This window comes from Epinephelus lanceolatus, chromosome 12, assembly GCF_041903045.1.
Source record: "Epinephelus lanceolatus isolate andai-2023 chromosome 12, ASM4190304v1, whole genome shotgun sequence".
NCBI lineage: Eukaryota > Metazoa > Chordata > Actinopteri > Perciformes > Serranidae > Epinephelus > Epinephelus lanceolatus.
The window spans coordinates 6629179-6653688 of record NC_135745.1 but is presented as its reverse complement, the minus strand read 5'-3'; the positions used below and the strand labels follow the sequence as shown (position 1 = coordinate 6653688).

The 24510-nt window shown below is 38.8% G+C and overlaps 1 protein-coding gene across 1 annotated transcript; it reads right to left on the bottom strand.

The window, feature by feature from the left end:
- Positions 1–628: 628 nt before the first annotated feature.
- On the bottom strand, positions 629–22892 carry LOC117272112 (kinesin-associated protein 3-like). Its single transcript, XM_033650865.2, has 20 exons — positions 22745–22892; positions 19297–19428; positions 18442–18599; positions 17774–17835; positions 17337–17478; positions 13478–13577; positions 13256–13380; positions 13014–13112; positions 12551–12729; positions 10951–11113; positions 10168–10268; positions 9919–10027; positions 9554–9666; positions 9195–9360; positions 8066–8191; positions 7769–7867; positions 7520–7605; positions 6850–7006; positions 5466–5550; positions 629–4083 (listed from the first exon to the last, which is right to left on the bottom strand). Exons 1-20 carry the CDS (start codon positions 22771–22773, stop codon positions 3981–3983), a joined length of 2334 nt encoding a protein of 777 aa, XP_033506756.1. The 5' UTR covers positions 22774–22892; the 3' UTR covers positions 629–3980.
- Positions 22893–24510: the final 1618 nt, after the last annotated feature.

Below are 24510 nucleotides of genomic sequence, written 5' to 3'. Positions count from 1 at the left end.
CTGCACAAGTTGTGTGAGTGTGTAAGCAGATGTTGTGCTATTGTTAAATATATTCCCCAATCAATCAATAAATCAATGTTTCTGTTTTCTCTGGAGGCATGTGAGAAACAAAAAATGAAAATAAATTCAAGGTTAACACTGTGTGACTAACTGATATACAAATAGTTATTTTGTGGGTGAAGTTTTCCTTTAAGTATTCAATTATTGAAAAATGCTGCAGTGAAACATCCTCAAAACTATCACAGATGTACTTGGGGACCTGTTGTACAATAATATAGTTGAGTTTGCTGATAACAATTTTATTAAATAGAATTTTAAAAACCTATAGAAATTAATGGGATATTGTTATGATTTTAGCATGTAGTGACCTTAAAAAATAACAGTATTTACAGATGACAGGTCTGTGTATGTTACCATTTTAAACAACCTTTGTACAAATGTGAGTATAAATCACTGAGTTAGGCTGACATGTTGTATTGCATAAATTGAATATTGTCAGTAAAGCAAACCAAAGGAAATACATTTAAAGCAGCTGAGAGGCCTAAAAGGGAAAAAACCAATGTGTGTTACAATGTGTCCAGGATGTAACTGTGAACACAGTTGTATTATAAAACAGTCATAAGAAACGTGGAATTTATTTTTTTATTAAAGAACCTGAGGATGAAAGACAGTGAGAGAGATGGAGTTTATCTACAGTACTTGCTTAAGTTTACAGTGTCTTGTTAAGTAGCAATAAAATCAATTATCAAAAAAACACAATAATATACACAGATTAACAATAACTTACAATGAAAAAGAAAACATGACATGCATCAAATTTTAACTCTATGTGCAAATATGCCTAGAAGTAACAGCCTGTTAAACAGTATGTGTGACCCTCCATTTCAGATGTAGTTTAGTCAACATACTTTAGTTTTGAAAAGGGTGTCTATACTGCTATGATAACATTTATACATTCAGACATGCTCTGTTGCCTAGCAGTAAGTGCCATATTCAAGGGTACATTATTTGCTCCCTTAACCAAGCTAGCCTCAGTATTTAAATTGGTGAGAATCAGGAGAGTCACATTACCTGTTGCATTTTTAAATTGTACTTGTCAGTTAGTGTACCAATAAAACATGAAATTATGCCAATAATGTTGACTTAAGGTGACACATTCATCCCCATGACCCCAAGTCTCCTGATCTCACTGCTGTTAAAACAGGGAGAAGCCAGAGGCATGATGAGCAATGACATCACGCCTTATATGCTGGATGTAGAGTAAATGTACGGGATGACATTCTTAGCTCTGTCCCAACTACTTAAATGTCCAAATAACTACTCAATATTGAATACTATTAGTGTATATGATTCAACAAGTAGGATAATTACATGTGCATATCAAACACTGCACATGCCAAAACTTGCATACTATCTCGCTATTCAAACAACCAGAGAGAACTAGACACGGGCCAATGAGGATTATGGATATCATTTTTCTTTTTAATCAGCAAGAATGGAAAGCTGGAGGATTCTCTCCTACTATTAAAGCCAGTTCATTTAAGGAAGGTGGATTCTCTTATCTCCTCCTATACAAACTAAGAATAACACTAAGCAGGTGTACTATCAGTGACCAGAATAACAGAAACCCTGGTACTTTGTCTGGCCCTGTCGCTAGCTGCTACATGTGCTGACAATGACTCAAAGGACCTGTGACTTCCTGCAGTTAACACTGACATGGTGAGTGGAAGCCCCGTTTTATCGAATGCTTCATTCAGGTGCACTCCAATATAACACCCCAGTGCAAGGACTGTATGGTGGCAGGTCAGTAACATAATTTTATTATGTAGTGACCAGTGACTGTTTATAAAGATGGATGACATGGCAGCTCCCTAAAAGTGAAACCGAAACATCTGGATTGCCCCCTGGTGGCTGGCTTCAGTACAGGTCATACACCTGTATACACAGCTTAATTTTGTATGGTGGGAGGAAGTGGAGACGCGTCGTGCATCTTGATAAACAGTCTGGAGTAGTTACATACAGTATATACAGTTGGAAAGAGAGGGCCCATCACTTCTGCAGTGACAGGGTTTCATCACTGAAAAAAGATAATACTGTTATGGTTCTACATCAGAAACATACAGAACACACTGAGTGGTGGCCACAGAAATAACCAGAGAAATATGGTGGCACAACATTTAAAGCTTCAACGTAGACCCATTATTTCTTAAGACACTTTCACAATGGGTTTGCTTTTTGAATTTGACTACCTCCCTTTGTCATAAACGTGCTGCTCAGATGGTTTTATCAATCTGTGGTGATGCTTTCCTCATCAAAGTGCAGCTTTTGACTGCTGTTGCCTAGAGACAAGGCTGGTGAGTATTTTGACATGCGGAAAATGGAAAATAATGGCTGAGTGATGTAACCACAACCACCTATGAGGGCTGCAGAAAAGCAAAAACAAGCAGCCCTTCATCACTGCCCTCCTTGCTCATTGGGCCTGAATGTTTCTCTCTGTTCAAACATCAGCGAGCTGTCTTTGTTTTTCTCACTAACAATATAAAAATGTCATAAAGACATCCACATACAAGACAAGTTTTCCAGTGTGAAAGCACCCCAAGTTTTACGGATCAATGACAACGCTGCACCAATTTCACAGTGACATGGACAAAAGAAAACTATGTGTATGTTAATAAAATCACTGTGTGTAGTGTTAGTGTTACTCATAATGTAGGTTAGCATGCTGACATAGTGACGAGTCAAACTGGTGGATTTCAAACTGTTCAACAATGGAATGTAAGAAAACATTTCACTAATCTTTTTTCAGTGGATTTGAAGAGGCAACAAATATTCATTATCATACAGGAAAACATGCAAAAACATATTAACATAAAGTATATTATTAGAAATGTTAAGTCTGTTCACAGTCTTTAAATTATTTGCTGACCCACTGGGAAGTCACTATCAGAAGACCGTAGCCAGTGGGTTAGGAAGACTAACTATTATCTGTTTAACATAATGGTGAATGAATGAAATGGGTAATGAAAGGTGACTGCTTGGAACTGCAGTTTATTTGATAACTAGTTTAAAATCTACAGTGGTAGTGTGTCAGTCCTAACCAGTAATATGCATCTCTATGATCAATAGGTGCACTTACATGGACTCTAATATTCCACTAATAATCTGGATAATAGCCCAATCAGAATAAAAATGCCTCATGTGACCATCTCAAACAGAGGAGACTGGTCTGAACTAGCCTGATGGGAAGGAATTTGGGGTTATGGTTAGTTTGATGTTCTGTTCCAGATTTTTCTATTAATTACTTTGAGTTTGATGTTCAGGGCCATATGTATTGTTTTAGCCTATTACTTTGCCTTAGACATTCAGTTATCGTCTTTCAGAAACCCACTATGGGTCGACCTCTAACAACTACCAGTAGCAGTAGACTGCGTATGAGATGTTTAGGGAGCATGGGTAAATTGTGGCGTCTACTGATCTGTCCGCATACGAGGTGTTTAGGGGACATCTGTAATTTGTAGCTACAGAAAATAACCTGTCTTACACTTCTGTTACTTGGTACTAAATTGTATGAACAGGCAGAACCACCTCTTCCACTTCTATACTTTTTGTTCTCCTGTTATATTACTGACAGATTAGACACTTCACAGCTGTTGACACCACTTTGCACAAGTCAAAAAAGCTATAATCTAATTTAATGCTCTGGGGCATGTAAACACACGTCTTATCAGACTTATCAGAGTTGGAATCTCTAATCAGATTAATTGTAGTTGGATTAAAGAAATATTGTCCATGTAACCAGTTATTGTCCCAGTAACTATACTAATGTGATGCCTTCAGTCATGAGGGATTAAAGCACTGAACGTTCTAACTGAAGATGTTAGAGATGGAGGAGGAATGGATCTAAGATGACAGGGTATACTCTGTGTGTGTGTGTGTGTGTGTGTGTGTGTGTGTGTGTGCGCGCGTGTGTGTGTGTGTTTCTATGAGTACTGATAGAAGGGTTGTTCATCAGGTCTGAAGCCATAAGCTGTAGCTGGTCGTCCAGGTGAGGAGCTGGTCTGATCAAAGACTTCGTTGTCATCTCTGGAAAACAAAGCCACTCAAATGAATAGACTGTTACTTTCACTTTGCAGGAGTCTGCTAGCAGTAGAGGAGGGACACAGATGTATATGAAAATAAATAAAAATAAGTCTGACGTTAAAACTAGCTAAATTCAAATGTGTGAACACCTTTCTTCAGTTGAGCTTACACCATCTTCAGGTGTCTGTATAATTGTGGTTGTACATTGTCTGCTGAGCTGTAACAATTAATTGATTAGCTGTCAATTATTACATTAATGACCATGTGACTGGATACTTTATTAACTGGTTTGAGTAATTTTTAAGAAAAAGTCAAAATTCTCTGATCTGATTCTAGCTTCCTAAAGGTGAATATTGTCTGGTTTCTTTGGATTGTGGACAAAACATGGTATTTAAAGACGTCATCTTGGGCTTTGGGAACACTGATCGACATTTTCTACCATTTTTTGACATTTTATAAACAATTTATCAAATAAATTGACAAAATAATCAACAGGCTAATCCACAATGAATATGATCGTTTGTTGCAGGTAGGACTGGGCCATATGGCTTAAAAATAATATTGCAAAATTTTTAGGCTGTATCACGATTTACTATATAGATCTTGTTATTTTGAAACGTCCTCTAAACTACAGCAGACTAATAAACTACAAAATTATCAAATGAACTACAGGTACAATAAAGTTAAATAAAGTAGCTACTTTCATAATAAAGTTAGTATAAAAAAATTTAAAAAAAAGTTATGATTACATAAATCAAAGTGAAACCACAAGTACTTTAATTTTGAAACACCCGTCTCGTATCGGGCTTAAAGTGTGTAGTCACAGTTTAGAGCCCTACACGTACAAAAACACATGCTTCATTTGCTAACACTATCATTAAACTCGTTAAGTTTAACTGTTACCGTGGCACTGTTAAACATGAGGATTTATCTACTGCGAGCTGGAGAAAAACGAACAGCTCTCCAGTCCATGTATGTGTGGGACGAATCATATTTGTGAGTCTATTATATGTGTGTCTGTGAGAGGGAGCGAAAGCTGAAACGCTAACACAATTCTCATGCTAGTGGTTTAAAAAAACAATGTGAAAACAGTCATTTCATACATCACGTGTGAAACAAGCTGCGATACATCAAGCATATCAAATATGTCGCCCTCCCCGAGCTGCAGCCCCAGTTGTCAAATTTTTTTAAAAGGCTTATATTAGCAGGTAATCATTGCCTGGTAGTCTGCACTTTAGAGCTCACAGATCTTCTCTGTCATTGAGATTACTGATCACATTCTCCTCTAATTGTCTAGGAGAAAATAGCAAAGCATATTCTGCTGTTATTTATTTATTTATTATTTATAATAATTTAATAATTATTTTTGGAGTGTGTTAACTCACCCTGGATGGTGCAAGTCTCCATTTTGAGGCTGTAGGTCACTGAAGAAATCTGGGCTGACTGAACCATCTGCTGGAGTTATTCCATCTAAAGACACACACACACACACACGAGGATAAAACACACACATACATACATTTAATACACACAAAACATAATTTATTCACAAGTGTTTAGTTATAGATAGTGCTTGCACTTTATAAAGCCGTGTTTATGATTTTGTGATGAATCAACACTGTACCTACAGTGTAGGCTCTGCGTAGGTGCCTGACATGCACCTCCTCAGAAATCTAACTACAGGTCACAGTGACGCAGACCTCCTGTTTATTTTTGTTTATTTTCAAGCTTATATTTACATTTATTTGACATATAAGAAACAGTGAACTGTGAAAACAATAAAATTCCCCAAAACAGCATTTTCAGTCTTGTGTGTGATTTATCTCCACTTCATACCAGTAGATGAAAACTCCACTAGCCGCTAGGTTAATTTATGTAATGCGACATGCAATAGGCGTATGCTAATAATGGTAGAATGTTGCATTTGTGGGGAAAACAAGACATGACAGTTGTTTTGTCGGTGAACCTCGTGTGTCGTAATGGAGCCCAATTTTGTACTTTAGTTCATTATTGTGGATATTAAGCCATGTTTAATGTGTGTTTGGCTGAATCAAACTTCACTGCTCTTTACAGAAACTCCACGCAGTGGCATAGAAACCCTACTGCCAACAAGCGTTTGGAGGTGTAACTGCTCACAACAATGTACGGCACTCGCGCAGGCTACAGTGTGTGCTCTGTGTAGAGCCGACACACTACTATAAATCAGCCTTTAGCCAAACTCATCATAATTAGTCTTCTCTAAATGTTGCTATAGGAGCTGTAAATAGTATAATAGTTTGTATTAGGAAAAACGTCAATCCACACTGACACCAAAAGCTTCTGTGTTGGTGATTAAATTAATTAATAAATAAAACTGTTTTCTTCCCATATATGTAGTCTACTTGAAAGTGATTTTTGTCCAATGAATTCATGGTCGTTTTTGTGGTATTTCTGATACTGGTTAGCATGGTGAGGACAATTTAGTATCTGCTGTCTGCTAAAAAGACACTATAATGGTAGTAGTCACTTTGGAGGAAATGTACAGACACTCCTATAGAACATGACATATCTGTTGTCAATTTTCAACTTATGATATTGTCATTGACATTGACATGACGTTATGATACATTATTTACTGAAACTGGCACAATGATCTGTAGGTATCTTAAAATCCTTGTGGTAAACTTGATAATTCAGCATACAAGATAAAATGACCAGCATGTCACTTTTTGCAGTGCAAATTATCATACATGCATGGGTGTGTGTGCACGTGCGTGCGTGTCTATATACCTGCGCTATAGAACAGATCAGTCCTGTCGTTGTCGTTGTCGTACAGATATGGTTCAGACTCATCAGCTTGGCGACTCTCGACCATCTCCAACCACTGGTTGTTATGGAAACGGAACTTCTCTGACTGAATTTTCCTTCCCCACTCCTCATCATACTCCTGGAAGATAAAAATGAAGAGAGATAAATAAGAGGAAAACCTACGGACAAAGACAGGGAGGTGCATTTCTCTACCCTTTTTTGAAACACCTTCTACTTAGAGGGTAAGGAGCTCCTGGACCTCATTGTTTTCTCAATTTTCCTACATTTTGACTGCTGTTCTTTGAATTCGCTGCTAACTGCTACAGCTACTTTTTAAATCTCCCGCAGTGCATCACAGTTTGTCAAAATGTCACACCCATGCTGCCCATGATACTGTCCTGCTGACTGTACCAATTATACAGCAGTCATTTCAGCACTGTTACTACCTCTGATGCCGCCTTAAAGGCAAGACAACTCTGTCACCCCATTCTGCAATAGTACCTTTTATTAAGAACTGCAAGGCAGCAAAAAGGCTTAAAATTCCCACCTTGAGGAGGCAGTGTAAAGGGGGCTAGGGACTCTATCTGATGAGTTACTTTTGTCACTTAAAGTTGCTACCCTGTGTGTGCATCATCCTGTGTGTTTCACTTACAGCAATAATATCGAGGGTGTTGTCACACACTTTTCTGATCTCAGCATTCTTGTCATGCATCAGATCAATGAGGTAGGCTGGAGCCTCTGCAGAAAAGGTTAAAGAAAGAAATTCTTAAAGGGTGGTGATCTGAGATTTTCCAGTTTATGAGACCTGTTTCACCTCAACTTCAGGAGCTGTGGACCCAGCTAAAAGATTCTCATTAATCTTTAAATCTGCAGTAGGCAGAGTGCACTGTGGGAAGGATACGTGTGTCTTTGATGATGACATCTCGTGTAGCTTGGTGAAACACCATCTGATAGAAGACGTAGACAATCTGACACACAAACTCATCATCCTCCTGTTGGGCTGTATTCAACAAACAGAAGAACATATGGAGAACAAGTTATAAAACTGGTCTAGAAGTATCTCTTAGCAGGTTTGACATTCCATACTGCAATTACTACTACTACTACTACTACTACTAATGTGTAAACATCTATCACTCAGTTCATGAGTCTAAAACACAACATCTTGAGTAAAACCACAGGTAAGTGTGTGTGTTACCATTTAGTAGTTCGATAAGGGCAGGAATAATGCCAGATTTAGCCAACATGGCAGCGCAGGCATCATCCATGGAAACTGTTCCTATCATTATCACCACCTCCAGAATAAGGTCATCCTCTGCTGAGCCTGAAACAAACACAAAGATAAAAGGATGAAACTTTATTAAATGTTGGTGATCCAGGCTGTTGTGGTAGAAAATAAGATACACCAAAAAAACTCCTGCTGAATGGAGGCTTTTAAATTACACACAAAGCACAAGAACTGATCACACTGAGCCAAATCAAGACGTCTTGGAGGCCATATACTAGAGACTAACTGACGTTGGATTTTTGAAGTTGAAACTGATAATTGAGTATGATCAAAACCCAATAATGATATGTCAGATGATATGTCTTAACACACACAAACACTGTAAAATTAATTTTAATAATATGAACATTTAGTTAAGAGTTGTGAGAACGATATGTGTGAGGCAGGAAATTTTACATTTGAATGATAGTTGACATTAACAGTGAATATATAACTTGAAGTTAAGTGAAGTTAACTTCAGTGAACATAAAGTTAGTTCTAAATAACTAGAAATAAAAACACAAATAAAACAATAAACTTTAAGAAAATTGCAAATGGTACACAAACATGGCAGACAATTTAAGATACATTTCTGCAGTTTACTGTGTTGAGCGTCACTGTCAGGTGAAAACCTTGTATCTATTTTTAGTCACACTTCGTCTGCTCACACTATTGCTAAACTCATTAAAAGTTAAACTGTTACAGCAGCAGCATTAAATCCGAGGATTTACTCACTATGAGAGGGAAACAAACTAACAGATCTCCAGTTCATATATTAATATTTGCAGGTCGTACTGGTGCTCCATGGTTGCAATATGCATGTTCAATCATTTTAAAAACACAGGGTTTTTTCATTTCCTGAAAAGTAGCAGTTTTTGACATACAAGGCTTCTGCCCGACAGTGACAACATGCTATGTAAATGTACAAAATCCCAGTGCAAACGTATCTTTTCTAAATGTGTGGCTTTATCAGTTGGGCTCTAAAACTGGTTTATAATTCAAGGACTATTCTTAGGTATATGTCTATGCCTTATGTATATTCCCTAAATTGTATCAGTACCTGGTTTAAGTCTGTCCTTGAGGTAAGGTACCAGGTTGTATTCCTTTAGCACCAACTCCCAGTCCAGGTCAGGGATAGTGAGGTTGGCAAGCGTCCCTAGACACTCCAGAACCCACTCCTCCTCTTCCTCTGCACGGATCTCTGCTGCCAGGTCCCCAACATAGTCCTGACAGAGACAGACAAAGGAGCTCATCATGACACTAGAATAAAAGACTGCTTCTCCTGCTTGCTCTGCTACCACTAACAGTAATACTAACACCAATACTAATATTTATACCAACAATACTAAACCAGTTTTTTTCATGGCTTTTTGGGGTCTTGGGAGTAGTACTATTTTTTTTCTTGCATTTGTAACTCACTATGAACACTGGTTTGGTTGGTCCATCATGCTGTGAGATGTTTCTGATCATCTTCATCAGAAGGCAGTCTTTCATCTTCAGAGCTCTCTTCATAAGCATCTTTAATCCATTTCCTACATAGAGGCATACACAAACAAACAAACAAACAAACAGAGACTTTACAGTAAAACACAAGTACTATTTAACCAATAATCACAGATCAGTCAAACCAGGCTATAAACACAGATAACTCCCTTGCTAAGTCAGGGACTGAGTCAACACCACCACTGACAGACAATGGAAGATCTACCTGTGGAAAAAGTGTCAGTAGTCTGGAGATAACAAGTCATTATCTGGTTATAAAAAGCAGATCAGGAAAAATATACCTTCACACATGAGCTGTGCATTCCTCTTGTTAGCAGCCAGGTTGATGCAGATGGAGATAAGCTCAGCTTCTATCTCCTCCTCACCGTGCTCATACAGCATTTGCATTAGCTAGACACAGACACAAAGACAAAGACAGCTTTGTATAAATGAGGTCCAGGAGCTCCTCACCCTCTAAGTATAAATGTTGATGTTAACACTTTATATTCCTTTAGTTTGTTTAAAGAGATTTTCTGTGGATTTCAACGTACCTGAGGTATGCAGTCAGTGTAAACAAACATCCCCTTAAAACGGTCATCGATGCTGATGTGATACAAGATACGCATGACTACCTGACGGTTGTTCTCATCGCCTGCATGACAACAAACATATCCAAACATCAGTCAAAATATTCTTGTACTCTCTAATTATTGACGGCCTGTTCATCGTCTTACAGGTTTTCAATATCTTATAGATATTTGATGCTAAACCAAAGTATCTAAATTTGGCAAATTTTGTTCTAACAAATTTTCATTTAGTGCCATTAAGGCAAAGTGATTACAATTAACCCTCGGGGGACTTGAATGTCTGTGCCAGATTTACCGGCAATCCATCTAACAATTCAAAATCCCAAATGTTAACTTCAGGGTGGCGCTAGAGGAAAGGTCAGAGGATCTCCAAAGTCAGCAGGATTCATCCTGTAGGCACCATAGACAAATGTACCACATTTCATAGTGATCCATCCAAAATATTTCCAAAAATGTTGACCTACTAGAAAAGTCAGGAGATCACTGAAATTAATAGGATTCATCCTCTGGGGAACATGAATTTCTGCACAAAATTTTCCACCCATCCATTTAAAAGGTGACCAAAATGGTGGACGGACTGACCTGCATTTCTATCTACAGAGGTGCTAGCATGGCTGAAAACTTAATATAATGTGCTCCGTAAAGGTAGTTATTCATCACACGGCTACTGTATTGAGAATAAAGCAGGATGTATTGTACATGCAATATGGACAGTATATATTGTTCTCTGTTAATGTGTGCAGTTACCCAACAAGGCAGTCAGTTTCGGCAACAGTCCAACTTCTACCATCTTGGCTCTGAGTCCAGAGTCAAAGGAGAGATTGAGCAGCAGACGCAAAGTCAGGTTTAACAGGTCTTCATGGTCACAGGGAACCAGACGAGCCAATCGTTCTATAGTATCCACCTCAGCCTGCAAATCACAAACACAAAAACAACAGATATTAATTGATGGGGATCTGAAAAAGAGCCTCTGTCATCACAGACTACATTCAGGTTCTATATCACAACTACGATTCCTGGGAAGACATTCAGAATATATCTTAATCTTCACAAATCCTGAATTTAACATTAAACACAGTTAAATGGAAAAAGAAAAAGCCTTTAAACACAAGGACAGAGCTTCCCTAAAATTCAATGGCTGCATTGTAATAAATTACACTATTTATGCCAATCTCAGATGCAAAGATAAACTTGATGCAGAAGCAACAGACAAGCATTTCAAAAAGTAAAGATCCTCAGTGGCTGTGACCCAAGACCCATCCTCTCCACAATAACTGTCCCTTTCTATGCCAGGAGGATGTACAGTAACAGATAAGTTGCTGCAAACCAGGCAAAGCGCCAGGACCCAATGACGCCCCAGCAAGGGTGCTGAAAGTCTGCACCATGGCGCCCTCTTCTGTTCTCCGCTCACTCTTCTACCAATCTTGTAAACAAACTGGTGAAGGTCCAGCTGTAAACTGACAGCTACAGTTTTTTTTTTAAACATGGGAAGAGCTGTTTAACATAGGCAATCGACTCCTTTTCCATTGCTAAGAGAGAAGCTGAGTAGACTGCTCTACAGTTGAAATATTGCCCTTCTTTTTTTTCTTTTTTGTTTTGTTTTTCTGGTTCGATGTCACAGATGGACCTGAAAACTGATAAGTAAACAGTAAAAAGCAGCATGGAGATCAGTGAAAATATTACGGTGGTTACTTCTTTTTTATATGTCTTACTTATTGAGTCTCTCTTCCAGACTCGGTGCTGACTAGATTTTGAACGACGTTCAAAGACAGTATTTTGTGGTGGAGCGTTGTAATGTGCTGGAAAAGGAGCTAAAAGTAGTTTTTTAGTTTCATTACTGCTGATTCGAGCTGACTGACAATGGGCCAATAAATATCTGTGACCACTGCTCCGCTCCCTCAAAACCTGACATCTGTAGCATTTTAAGAGTTGCCATTTATTGTGACCTTCCCAAGGCACACCTGTGTAGTAATGATGCTCTTCAATCAGCATCTTCATACACCACATCTGTCAAGTGGATGGATTATTTTAGATGGTAGCAAAGAAAAGTGTGGTGCGTTTCATTTTTTGTAACTGATTCTCAAAACTGATTTATTTGTTTTATTGAATCTGTTATTAAAGGCAGAAGAGTAGGACATGCACTCCCCTACTTGGCTTATGGTTTGACAAGTCAGTCATCTCGTTTGTAGACTCATGGCTTGCCATGACACTTTGTCAATGACTCAACATTGCTTGGTGTCAGTGTTAAGTAAATAAATAAAATTATATAGTAAGTTATTCCTCTGTCCCTCCTTGCACCATTATCTACACTGACAGGATAATTCTGAAGTTAATCTCTTCCACTCACCATGTCATTCTTGTTCTCCAGGAAGATGGACAATTTTTTGAGGAATGAAACCACCAGGACCAGCAGCTCCTCATCGTTCCTTTCAAGGACTTTAACGAGAAGACCAACAATGTTTTTATTCCTCATCTTCAGCTCTGTCCTGGTGTCCTCAGCAAGGTTCAATAGAAGGTAAAGAGACACTGGGTGACGACGAATGAGACAGAAAGAGAGGAAAAAATGAGAAACAGAAGGAGAGAGAGAGATTTATAGGCAACTTGTTATTTCTGGTACCATCAATCAAATCATTGTTGGGTTAAAATTAGAAAGAAGAAAACCAATGGATCTAACAATTTTACATAAATGTTGCATTTGCATCACAGCAAAGACTAATACAAGCTCTGTGTTTTTGCTAATGTTTGACCAAAAACAAAATAAATAAATAAAGAAAAAAAAAAACAAGTGTAGTGTTGAAAGGTTGGCCCACCTCTGAGCAGCTGTTCCTGCTTAGCCAGAAGGCCATGGTATTTTCTCACAGCTTTGTCCTGGTCTCTTCTTAGAGAGCCATTCTCTGGCGCTGACTCATGTACACAGATGAGTGTTAAGAAACATATACTGTACACACACACACCCGCACAAAATAAGTACGGTAACTATATGAGAGCAGAGTAGACGGCTTATAACCTGCAGCTCAATGGAATAAGCAGATGACAGCAGATAAAAGGATATAAGCCTTGGTTTTCTTGCGGAGCTCCTCACGCCATACATCGTATCTCTTCAGCTCATGTTCCACCACGCTCATACACAATGCACCTATTTTATAATGACTTACCACTCCGTGAAACTGGGAGAAACTGAAGGAGAGGAGACGCATAATGTAAAAGGACGAAGTAGAATAGTTAGACCTTTCTAAAGGAATTGTGTGTGTGTGTGTGTGTGTGTGTGTGTTACCTGGAGAAGCAGAAGAAGATGTAAATGATGATGGTAGCAAGCTCTACACTCTGTTTCCAGTCCTCCCTCAACACTCTGGCGAGAGCACCTAGGGCTGCCTCTACACACACAGATGCAGTTCATGTTATGTAACATGACTCGTACAGGTACAAGTACAGCTGATTGTGTGTTAAACAAGGCCACAAGTCTGACTGAGATGGGGATTGTTGCTGGCATAATTTGGTTGTCTGAAAATTCTAATTGTTCAGCTACAGTTGGTGCTCACGTTACCAGAATCTTTTACATCAAGATTTTTGTTGATATTTTTATTTGCAGTAATATTTATGTGTATTACAGTCAACTCCTTAATAAACCCACCAAAATACAATAGAAACTATAAATGATTGTTGATTTATTATTGTAACGATACCTGGAAAATGTCTTGCATCATTACTTTCTTCTTTAATAAAACCTAAAATCAAATCTATTGTGAGTCTCTTTATTTCCATCACTAGATAAAAGTGGCTTTCACTTTCACTTTATCTGAATGCTGCACTATATGAACGGTCAGTCTCTGCCACTATGTTTGGATTATGAACACCTTAATTACAAATAATATGACTAAACACGTTAACTGGTTATAACATAGTAATTGAATTGACTACCAAAGATACTTTGAAAAATCCAGCTTGGTGTGAAAATTATATGTTAAATTAAACAGCATGTTTACATGATTCAGTAATATTGAAAATATCAGAATATCACAAGTATCTTAAACCAAGGTTCCCATAAACTGGAATAAATGTGTCAAATTAACTCACTAAAAAACAAACAAATAAATACAACAGACTGGAGTAAGAAGTCCAGGCCACAGTAGAAGACTACTAATTCATTTTTAAATTACTTCAGGATAATCTGTAAAATTGTACATGAGTAAATGTCAGCTAGACACATGACTGAATGAACCACATTATATCCATTTCTTATGGCTTTTTATATCTATTGCTGTGATCACCTCAAGTCTGATCAGAAACACTGCTGCATAGAGACTGATTTTATGTCTCTAGCTTAAACAGAGACAAAGAAGAAAACTGGGTGATCAGTCACCATGGCTGACAAGAGTGCCTTCACCGACAAAAAAATACAGACGAGAAGACATCACAAACATATGCTTTAATTGGCCTAATGAGGGCAAAATATACCACATCTGTAGCGACTGAAGGGATAACTCCAGTCTGTTAAAGTGGAGTTGGATAACCTACAGTAGATAGCAGTAAGCACACCCCCAGTTTGGAGAAACAGGCAGCAGTACCAACATGGAAGCTAAGTAATGTACTTATGTTCAATGTACAGTACAGGCCAAAAGTTTGGACACACCTTCTCATTCAATGCGTTTTCTTTATTTTCATGACTATTTACATTGTAGAGTCTCACTGAAGGCATCAAAACTATGAATGAACACATGTGGAGTTATGTACTTAACAAAAAAAGGTGAAATAACTGAAAACATGTTTTATATTCTAGTTTCTTCAAAATAGCCAGCCTTTGCTCTGATTACTGCTTTGCACACTCTTGGCATTCTCTCCATGAGCTTCAAGAGGTAGTCACCTGAAATGGTTTCCACTTCACAGGTGTGCCTTATCAGGGTTAATTAGTGGAATGTCTTGCTTTATCAATGGGGTTGGGACCATCAGTTGTGTTGTGCAGAAGTCAGGTTAATACACAGCCGACAGCCCTATTGGACAACTGTTAAAATTCATATTATGGCAAGAACCAATCAGCTAACTAAAGAAAAACGAATGGCCATCATTACTTTAAGAAATGAAGGTCAGTCAGTCCGGAAAATTGCAAAAACTTTAAATGTGTCCCCAAGTGGAGGCGCAAAAACCATCAAGCACTACAACCAAACTGGCACACATGAGGACCGACCCAGGAAAGGAAGACCAAGAGTCACCTCTGCTTCTGAGGATAAGTTCATCCGAGTCACCAGCCTCAGAAATCGCAAGTTAACAGCAGCACAGATCAGAGACCAGATGAATGCCACACAGAGTTCTAGCAGCAGACCCATCTCTAGAACAACTGTTAAGAGGAGACTGCGCGAATCAGGCCTTCATGGTCAAATAGCTGCTAGGAAACCACTGCTAAGGAGAGGCAACAAGCAGAAGAGATTTGTTTGGGCCAAGAAACACAAGGAATGGACATTAGACCAGTGGAAATCTGTGCTTTGGTCTGATGAGTCCAAATTTGAGATCTTTGGTTCCAACCGTCGTGTCTTTGTGAGACGCAGAAAAGGTGAACGGATGGATTCCACATGCCTGGTTCCCACTGTGAAGCATGGAGGAGGAGGTGTGATGGTGTAGGGGTGTTTTGCTGGTGACACTGTTGGGGATTTATTCAAAATTGAAGGCACACTGAACCAGCATGGCTACCACAGCATCCTGCAGCGACATGCCATCCCATCCAGTTTGCGTTTAGTTGGACGGTCATTTATTTTTCAACAGGACAATGACCCCAAACACACCTCCAGGCTGTGTAAGGGCTATTTGACCAAGAAGGAGAGTGATGGAGTGCTGCGGCAGATGACCTGGCCTCCACAGTCACCGGACCTGAGCCCAATCGAGATGGTTTGGGGTGAGCTGGACCGCAGAGTGAAGGCAAAGGGGCCAACAAGTGCTAAACACCTCTGGGAACTCCTTCAAGACTGTTGGAAAACCATTTCAGGTGACTGCCTCTTGAAGCTCATGGAGAGAATGCCAAGAGTGTGCAAAGCAGTAATCAGAGCAAAGGGTGGCTATTTTGAAGAAACTAGAATATAAAACATGTTTTCAGTTATTTCACCTTTTTTGTTAAGTACATAACTCCACATGTGTTCATTCATAGTTTTGATGCCTTCAGTGAGAATCTACGATGTAAATAGTCATGAAAATAAAGAAAACGCATTGAATGAGAAGGTGTGTCCAAACTTTTGGCCTGTACTGTACACATTTTAGCCTCCTAAACAATATCAATATCAGTTTAAGTGTACAATATATATTGAGAATATTTTTTACTGCTTTACCTTATTGCAAACAGCCCTTTCTGATGGGGAAGCCATTAACTACGTCAGTTCCCCAATCTGTGCTTTCGTCAAAGCCACCAGACTCCGTTGACAAAAACAGTAATTTAAGCTCTCTGAACACAGGAACTGCTGGTCTACCACTGCCTCATCATTTAATTAGTTGGTGTTACTGTGTGACTATGGTAAATACTAACTAACACTTTTAAAAACCAAAGTCACACAAGAACGGAAATAAACTAACTGATCGAGGCAGCGGTAGACCAGCAGCTCTGTATCCAGCAATGTTAACTCTGAAATCACTGTCTGATAGCAAAGTAAGAGTGGTGAAAACATTCTCCATATAGTATACAATAAAACTGGTATTGTTTTTTTTTAACTGGGACTTTTTTAGGTGGCTAAAATCCATTTTGCTGCTGCCCCTGCCCACAGCAGTACACTGATTAGCTTCCGTTGTGGTACTCCAGCCTGCATCTCCAAACTGAAGCCATGCCATCTACTGTAGGTAATACTCTGGCTATGGATAAGCAGTGGTGTAGTGGTAATTGATGAGGTGGGTGTACTACTAGGTAGATAGGTAGGTTACTGATGAGGAAGTGGGCATACTCTCCTATATATTACAATGGCTTTTTAGCTGATATGTGGATATACTATAACTGGATAGAAAAAGAAGTGGGTATACCCTGTATACCTGAGTATACCCTCCACTACACCACTGTGGAAAGATCCAAACTATCCCTTTGAGTAAAATATTTATGAATGTAAATGTAGGTAGGAGCTTCTTTGCTAAAAACATCAGCATTAGCAGTCTGAATGAAAGTATACCGTTGTGTAGCAGCTCCTCCAGGTTATCAGGGTTGCGGGCCAGCTGCAGAATGAGAGCAGAGCCTCGGATCTTCTCTGGGATCCCTTCATAGAGCAGTTCAATATACTCATCCACTCTGGTTATACTGGCCTCCTCGTTTAACTGCACAGACAAACATGCAACACAGACACATAATGTTATTGACTATTAACAAGGCATGTAACTATACTAGTGAACAGTAAACATGACATTTGAGGCTTGGGGGGCTTTAGTCTTTTACCACCCATATTGTAAATTATATAAAATGAATACATGCATGGGAAGTCATAAATTATTGCATGATACAGAGGCCTTAAATTTGGTGTTGGTGCAAATCAGGTTAGAGAGCTAAGAAACAATCATAAAAGCAAGATGCATAAACAAACAGGCGGAGTCTGCCAGTGTTTTAAGTTGTTACCTCCATGCCTTCAAACGGTGTCAGATCTCTAGGTTTCACGGTTCTTTTCTCTTTCTTCTCCACTGGTGACACAAAAACACAAACAACCAACATCACTGTGTTTCCTTCAAAACTTGAAACATATATTCATTCTTTGTAAGGTTTATGATTTCATTAGATACTGAACATCTATGCATGGATCTTTTCATCATGTATTCAATAACAACAGGATCTATGGCTAATTTGGGGAACTGTTAAACATTGCTTCATCACTCCTCATATCTGCTATCTGTCTGTGTTTTTACATATTTAATGTTCTTGAAATGTTTGCAGCCTGCTGAATTTCTTAGGATTTCTCAAACTTTGCTTTACATTGAAATGTCAGTGTTAAGTAACGTTTACAGTGTTTACAACCTTCCATACTGTTATGTGTTTTGTAGGCCATAGACGGAACAGCATTCAATGAGGCATCAGCTGATAGGAACTCCAGTGAGAAATAATACAATTCAATCAACTGAAGCTGGTTCATTGATCCTACAAGTAAAGCTTTACATGTATAAGTATGGTGCCAGACTAGATGAGAAGAATAAACTGAAGTTGGTCATTATGTTTATGATCAAATTTTGATGTGAAAATTGGGATATGTTTACACTCTACACCAAGGGTGCAAAAATGGTGATGTGACTGACTTTTGCCTTCCACGGGGGATGATTTCCTATTCTGCAAGTAGTAGAGGAGCTGCTCCACCTGGGGCAAACGGGAAGAAGGAATGAGTTTACACTCCTCCACCACTTTCTTGGCCAAAGCTCCCACGTCTGTACTGGGAGAAAGACTTTTCACTCGGATGCTGGAGGGAGAAAGAGAGGACAAAGAGAAGGGTGACAGATGAAGGCTGACTGACTTCATCCATTTTCACAGCTTTTAGCAGGTTTTTAAGATTGCAGTCTTGAGTAAGTGGAATTATCCACTTACGTACCTGAAACAGAATTTAAGACCACTGCAAAACCTACAATGAAGCTGAAACACTAGCATGTTACTAATTAAACAGATCTGATTACAGTTTTTTTTTTATTCCAAATTGGACTTTTACTTATGTTCAGTATTCATCTAAGAATGGTCATGCAGTGTAAAGAAGCTTATCATTACCCAGTGAAAAATAAGACATCTCCCTACAGCATTTCAGACTTTTCTCAGAGACTTTAAGAACCAGCTGATGTGATATTATTGCCTACCAATCAAATGACTAATAATATGGCCAGCTGCTCATATCCAGTCTAGATACACACACCAGCCTGAATAAAACTAAATCAATTCCAGTGAGGATAAAATTAAAAGAGGTAGACAATAATGGAAATCTAAAATGGATGGCCTGAAAATAAAGATAATACAAACAGAAAATCAAATATAACCATGTAAAAAAAATCAATGACAAACCTGTATCTTTACATTTTAATTCAAATAAAGAATGAAGAAGGGATAAAACAATGGCCTGAGAGGTCATAGAAAGAAATAAGTTATGTGTATAAAATCAAGAGTGCACTCACATTTTTTGTCCTTCCTTTCGTTCACCCAGCATATGGCCTCCACCCTCTCCCAGTATAGATGCTTCCACCTCATAGTGGACCACAAGGGCCTTCTCTGTGGGATGGACATCTAAACTGCCCGCAGTCACTTTGCTTTGGGTGACAATGAACAGACAGTTAACAATAACTCAAACATCTTTGTTCTTGTAAACTCCAGTGACCTTATTTTAAATACATATTAAATAATCCTTGCATTGAGCTTAAATTTCAAATCAATGAATTCTACAATAAATACGAAGGGTGATGTCAATATCTCTTTCAAGAAAAGAAACATTGTCAGGCTTGGGCATCCAAGGCTAGCCCCAGATCTAAATAGGCTGTATATATATATATATATATATATATATACACACATATACACATACATATACATACAGTACAGGCCAAAAGTTTGGACACACCTTCTCATTCAATGCGTTTTTTTTATTTTCATGACTATTTACATTGTAGATTCTCACTGAAGGCATCAAAACTATGAATGAACACATGTGGAGTTATGTACTTAACAAAAAAAGGTGAAATAACTGAAAACATGTTTTATATTCTAGTTTCTTCAAAATAGCCACCCTTTGCTCTGATTACTGCTTTGCACACTCTTGGCATTCTCTCGATGAGCTTCAAGAGGTAGTCACCTGAAATGGTTTTCCAACAGTCTTGAAGGAGTTCCCAGAGGTGTTTAGCACTTGTTGGCCCCTTTACCTTCACTCTGCGGTCCAGCTCACCCCAAACCATCTCGATTGGGTTCAGGTCCGGTGACTGTGGAGGCCAGGTCATCTGCCGCAGCACTCCATCACTCTCCTTCTTGGTCAAATAGCCCTTACACAGCCTGGAGGTGTGTTTGGGGTCATTGTCCTGTTGAAAAATAAATGATCGTCCAACTAAACGCAAACCGGATGGGATGGCATGTCGCTGCAGGATGCTGTGGTAGCCATGCTGGTTCAGTGTACCTTCAATTTTGAATAAATCCCCAACAGTGTCACCAGCAAAACACCCCCACACCATCACACCTCCTCCTCCATGCTTCACAGTGGGAACCAGGCATGTGGAATCCATCCGTTCACCTTTTCTGTGTCTCACAAAGACACGGCGGTTGGAACCAAAGATCTCAAATTTGGACTCATCAGACCAAAGCACAGATTTCCACTGGTCTAATGTCCATTCCTTGTGTTTCTTGGCCCAAACAAATCTCTTCTGCTTGTTGCCTCTCCTTAGCAGTGGTTTCCTAGCAGCTATTTGACCATGAAGGCCTGATTCGTGCAGTCTCCTCTTAACAGTTGTTCTAGAGATGGGTCTGCTGCTAGAACTCTGTGTGGCATTCATCTGGTCTCTGATCTGAGCTGCTGTTAACTTGCGATTTCTGAGGCTGGTGACTCGGATGAACTTATCCTCAGAAGCAGAGGTGACTCTTGGTCTTCCTTTCCTGGGTCGGTCCTCATGTGTGCCAGTTTCGTTGTAGCGCTTGATGGTTTTTGCGACTCCACTTGGGGACACATTTAAAGTTTTTGCAATTTTCCGGACTGACTGACCTTCATTTCTTAAAGTAATGATGGCCACTCGTTTTTCTTTAGTTAGCTGATTGGTTCTTGCCATAATATGAATTTTAACAGTTGTCCAATAGGGCTGTCGGCTGTGTATTAACCTGACTTCTGCCCAACACAACTGATGGTCCCAACCCCATTGATAAAGCAAGAAATTCCACTAATTAACCCTGATAAGGCACACCTGTGAAGTGGAAACCATTTCAGGTGACTACCTCTTGAAGCTCATGGAGAGAATGCCAAGAGTGTGCAAAGCAGTAATCAGAGCAAAGGGTGGCTATTTTGAAGAAACTAGAATATAAAACATGTTTTCAGTTATTTCACCTTTTTTTGTTAAGTACATAACTCCACATGTGTTCATTCATAGTTTTGATGCCTTCAGTGAGAATCTACAATGTAAATAGTCATGAAAATAAAGAAAACGCATTGAATGAGAAGGTGTGTCCAAACTTTTGGCCTGTACTGTATATATATATATATATATATATATATATATTTTAAATTGGAAAAGACCTGATAATATTTTTTTAAAAGCCCCAGACCTAATCAAGTGTCACAATTCAACACATCACAATTCATGACCAAGCTGGAAAATAAAATTTAAAAAAATTAGATTTTAAGGGTAAATAAGATGCCAGAGTGCATAAAAAGCAATACACTAGAGCTTGTTCACTATTAAATATTATTATATTATTAAATATTATAATATATTATGATTTTAGCTATCAAATTTTTCACAATTTCCCATTCCAAATGTACCAAAGCTGAGGTGTTTATGTCATACCTCTTTCACAGAATTTTGATAACTGGCTTTAAATGTTGACGAAGCAAATATGGGGGGGAAAAATCGCATTAGAGAAATAAAGATAACAGTAAAAGGGTTTGGTTCTTACTCTTACCTCAGTAACAGTTAAAACAATTTGAACTGTCGTTAACGTTTAACCATGCACTAAAACAATAACGTTAAAGGAGGACACGCCCAGACAGCGACATACGGAGCTGTACTGGCTGGTCTATCAGCCACCGGTATGTTTCCATAAAGGGCTGGGTAATTATAATATTAACTCAACTCAGTGTGAACTACCACACAGTAAACATATATAAGACCGCTAATTTGCTAGATAGTATATAGGTCACCATTTCACAGTAGCTTGCTAGCAATATTAGCTGTAACCCTGTTATCCCAGCCCCCTTCGTTGAGGCAATGTAATGCCATACCAGGTTTAACAATCTGTCACTTGAATGGCGTTGTGTTTACTGGCGAAAATATATATCGGTTGGAAAATGAAAAACCTTCTCAGTGTTTTTTGTTATCCTGTAGTGAGTTCGGCACAAAAACAGTTTGGTTTCAGGTAGTGATTCACACAGATGAGCTCTCTAAAATGACTGCTATGGGTTAGAGCTAGCTTCCACGCAGGAAAGGTTTTTGATTGTGAAAGCGAGAGTATCGGTTATAAAATGCAATATTTTTTATGCAGTAGGTCTTTTTCTTTAGTTAACACTCACGCCGAATTGATTGGTAGGACATAGTGGTATACAAAAGCGCTTTAGACATCTTACACCTGGTACTCACTTTGCTCAGCGAGCAAGAAAACATGAAATTCCCCCAAATTTAAGCAGCAACGTTGACTAGTGTGAGCTGCAACTGAACTGCACGCATCGAGGCTAATTAACGTTAAATGATGGAATTTCAATAACTTCGGTGCTTGGTTAAGCGTTAATAGTCACATCTGATACAGAAGACTGTCACATTTTAATTACATCATAATGCAAGAGGTATTGTAGGAAGGTTAGCTAGCTAATACTGATGTTTCTTTACTCAAAAAAATACTAAGTTAACATTACAACCATGTTAACTTGTTCCGCCTCACCGTTTGAGGTAGCGCGCGTCATCCTGCATCTTCTTCAAATTTAATGTTTCAGATTTTGAGTTAACTTAATAGCTCGATGTCATTTAATAGATCCCCCAAATCACGACCATAGAATTCCGTGTGCTACTCGCTAGCACCACTGTCAAAACAGCAAGTGGACTACAAACATGGGGTTCGTCTTTCCTACACTTATGGACTTCCCCCCCAAGATTAGACTCTCAGGAAGCATTTATTTTCGTGCTGCGTACAAACACTGCCTTGATCAATAAATTGAAAATCGAAAAGTAACCAAAATCTGAACCGTGGTTTTACCACGACGCTTGATATTCTATTACTCAACACCATTCCAACTGTATAGCAGGTTGAGACTGCAGCTGCCTGTGAGGCAAAACTCTGGGATTTTATTATTGCCAAGGAGCCAATTAATGTATCTAACAGAATCTAACTGGGACCAACTGGTTAGTAATTTTCCCTTTGTGCATCGCTTTTCTTAATGATCGTCCAAATTTCATGAATACATATAATACAAATAACACAGATACATATTTTGGATCTTCACCTCGTCAAGTCATCACACTTGAACCACCAGTAACGGACCTGGTTTTATTTCCTCAAGACATAATTTAGGGGGCTTTTATTATTCAGATTAACTTTGATCATGGATTTGCCAGAGGATTTGTATTAGAAATTGGCTTTGGATATAAACACTGCTATTGTCCCAAACTGTAAGTGAAATCAATGTTTTCGTTTTACTTAATTAAAATAATGGCACACATAATGACCAAGTTGGCTTCATCCATTCTTAGATTTTAGTCATGTGAATGGGTTTAAAATAACCACTCTTAATGATTTGACCATGTATTGCTGAGTGTCATTTACACACAATGAATGGTTACCTACCTTTGAGGTAGTTATATGGCAGGCAGATCTGGTCAGATGGACCTATATTACATTCACACAACAGTGTATATTTAGCAAATAAAAATAGATTTAGGGTTTAGTTACCTTGATTGGCTCATTGACTTAAATGAATACTTCACCCGCAAAAAAAACAGTTGTATGTCAGTAAGTCACACTGTGTAATCTTGAATTCATGTATGATCCTAAGATCAATCAATCAATCATGTCACATGAAATCATAAAATATGATTTCCATTAATTTGTATATGGTTCCATCAATTGTATATTCAAAACAGTGTAATAATAATTAATATATGGCTATGGTGGGTAGGTTTAGGATTAGGATTAGGCAGGGTCTTGGTTGAGGATCCTTGTGGCGTGAGGGTAGCAACTCTTGAGCCTTCCAGCTCTTCCTCAGTGCTGGACTGGTGTAACTCCTCCCTGTCTCAACGGGGGGAATAGGCACTTATCCAGGTGGTTGGGATCTTTAGTGATTCTCCTGGCCTTATTTCTGCAGTGCCTGCTGTTAATATCCTTGAGGCTGGGTAGAGCAGCACCTATTGTGTATTTAGCTGAACGAACCACTTTGCAGGGCCTTGTGGTCCTGTTCAGTGCTGTTTCCGTACCAGGCAGTTAAGTTTGTCGGGACACTCTTGATGCTGCAGGAGTAGAACTTCCTCAGAATTTGAGATGCCTGGAGTATTTGCAGGTGTCTTAGGTAAAACAAACTCTGCTTTGCCACTGAGTCAGTATGCAGCACCCAAATCAGGGTCTAGGTGGTGTGGACCCCAAGGTATTAAAGATTTCCACCCTCTCCACTGAGGACCCATTGATGTTAAGGGGAGCATAGTTCCTTTGCTGTTTCT

Coding starts and splice junctions, on each gene's coding strand:
- LOC117272112 (XM_033650865.2), bottom strand. CDS start 22,773: ATGCAGGATGACGCGCGCTACCTCAAACG. Junction 11,114..12,550: donor TGGAGAACAAGAATGACATG/GTGAGTGGAAGA, acceptor TGTGATTTGCAG/GCTGAGGTGGATACTATAGA. Junction 9,361..9,553: donor CAACCAAACCAGTGTTCATA/GTGAGTTACAAA, acceptor TGTCTCTGTCAG/GACTATGTTGGGGACCTGGC.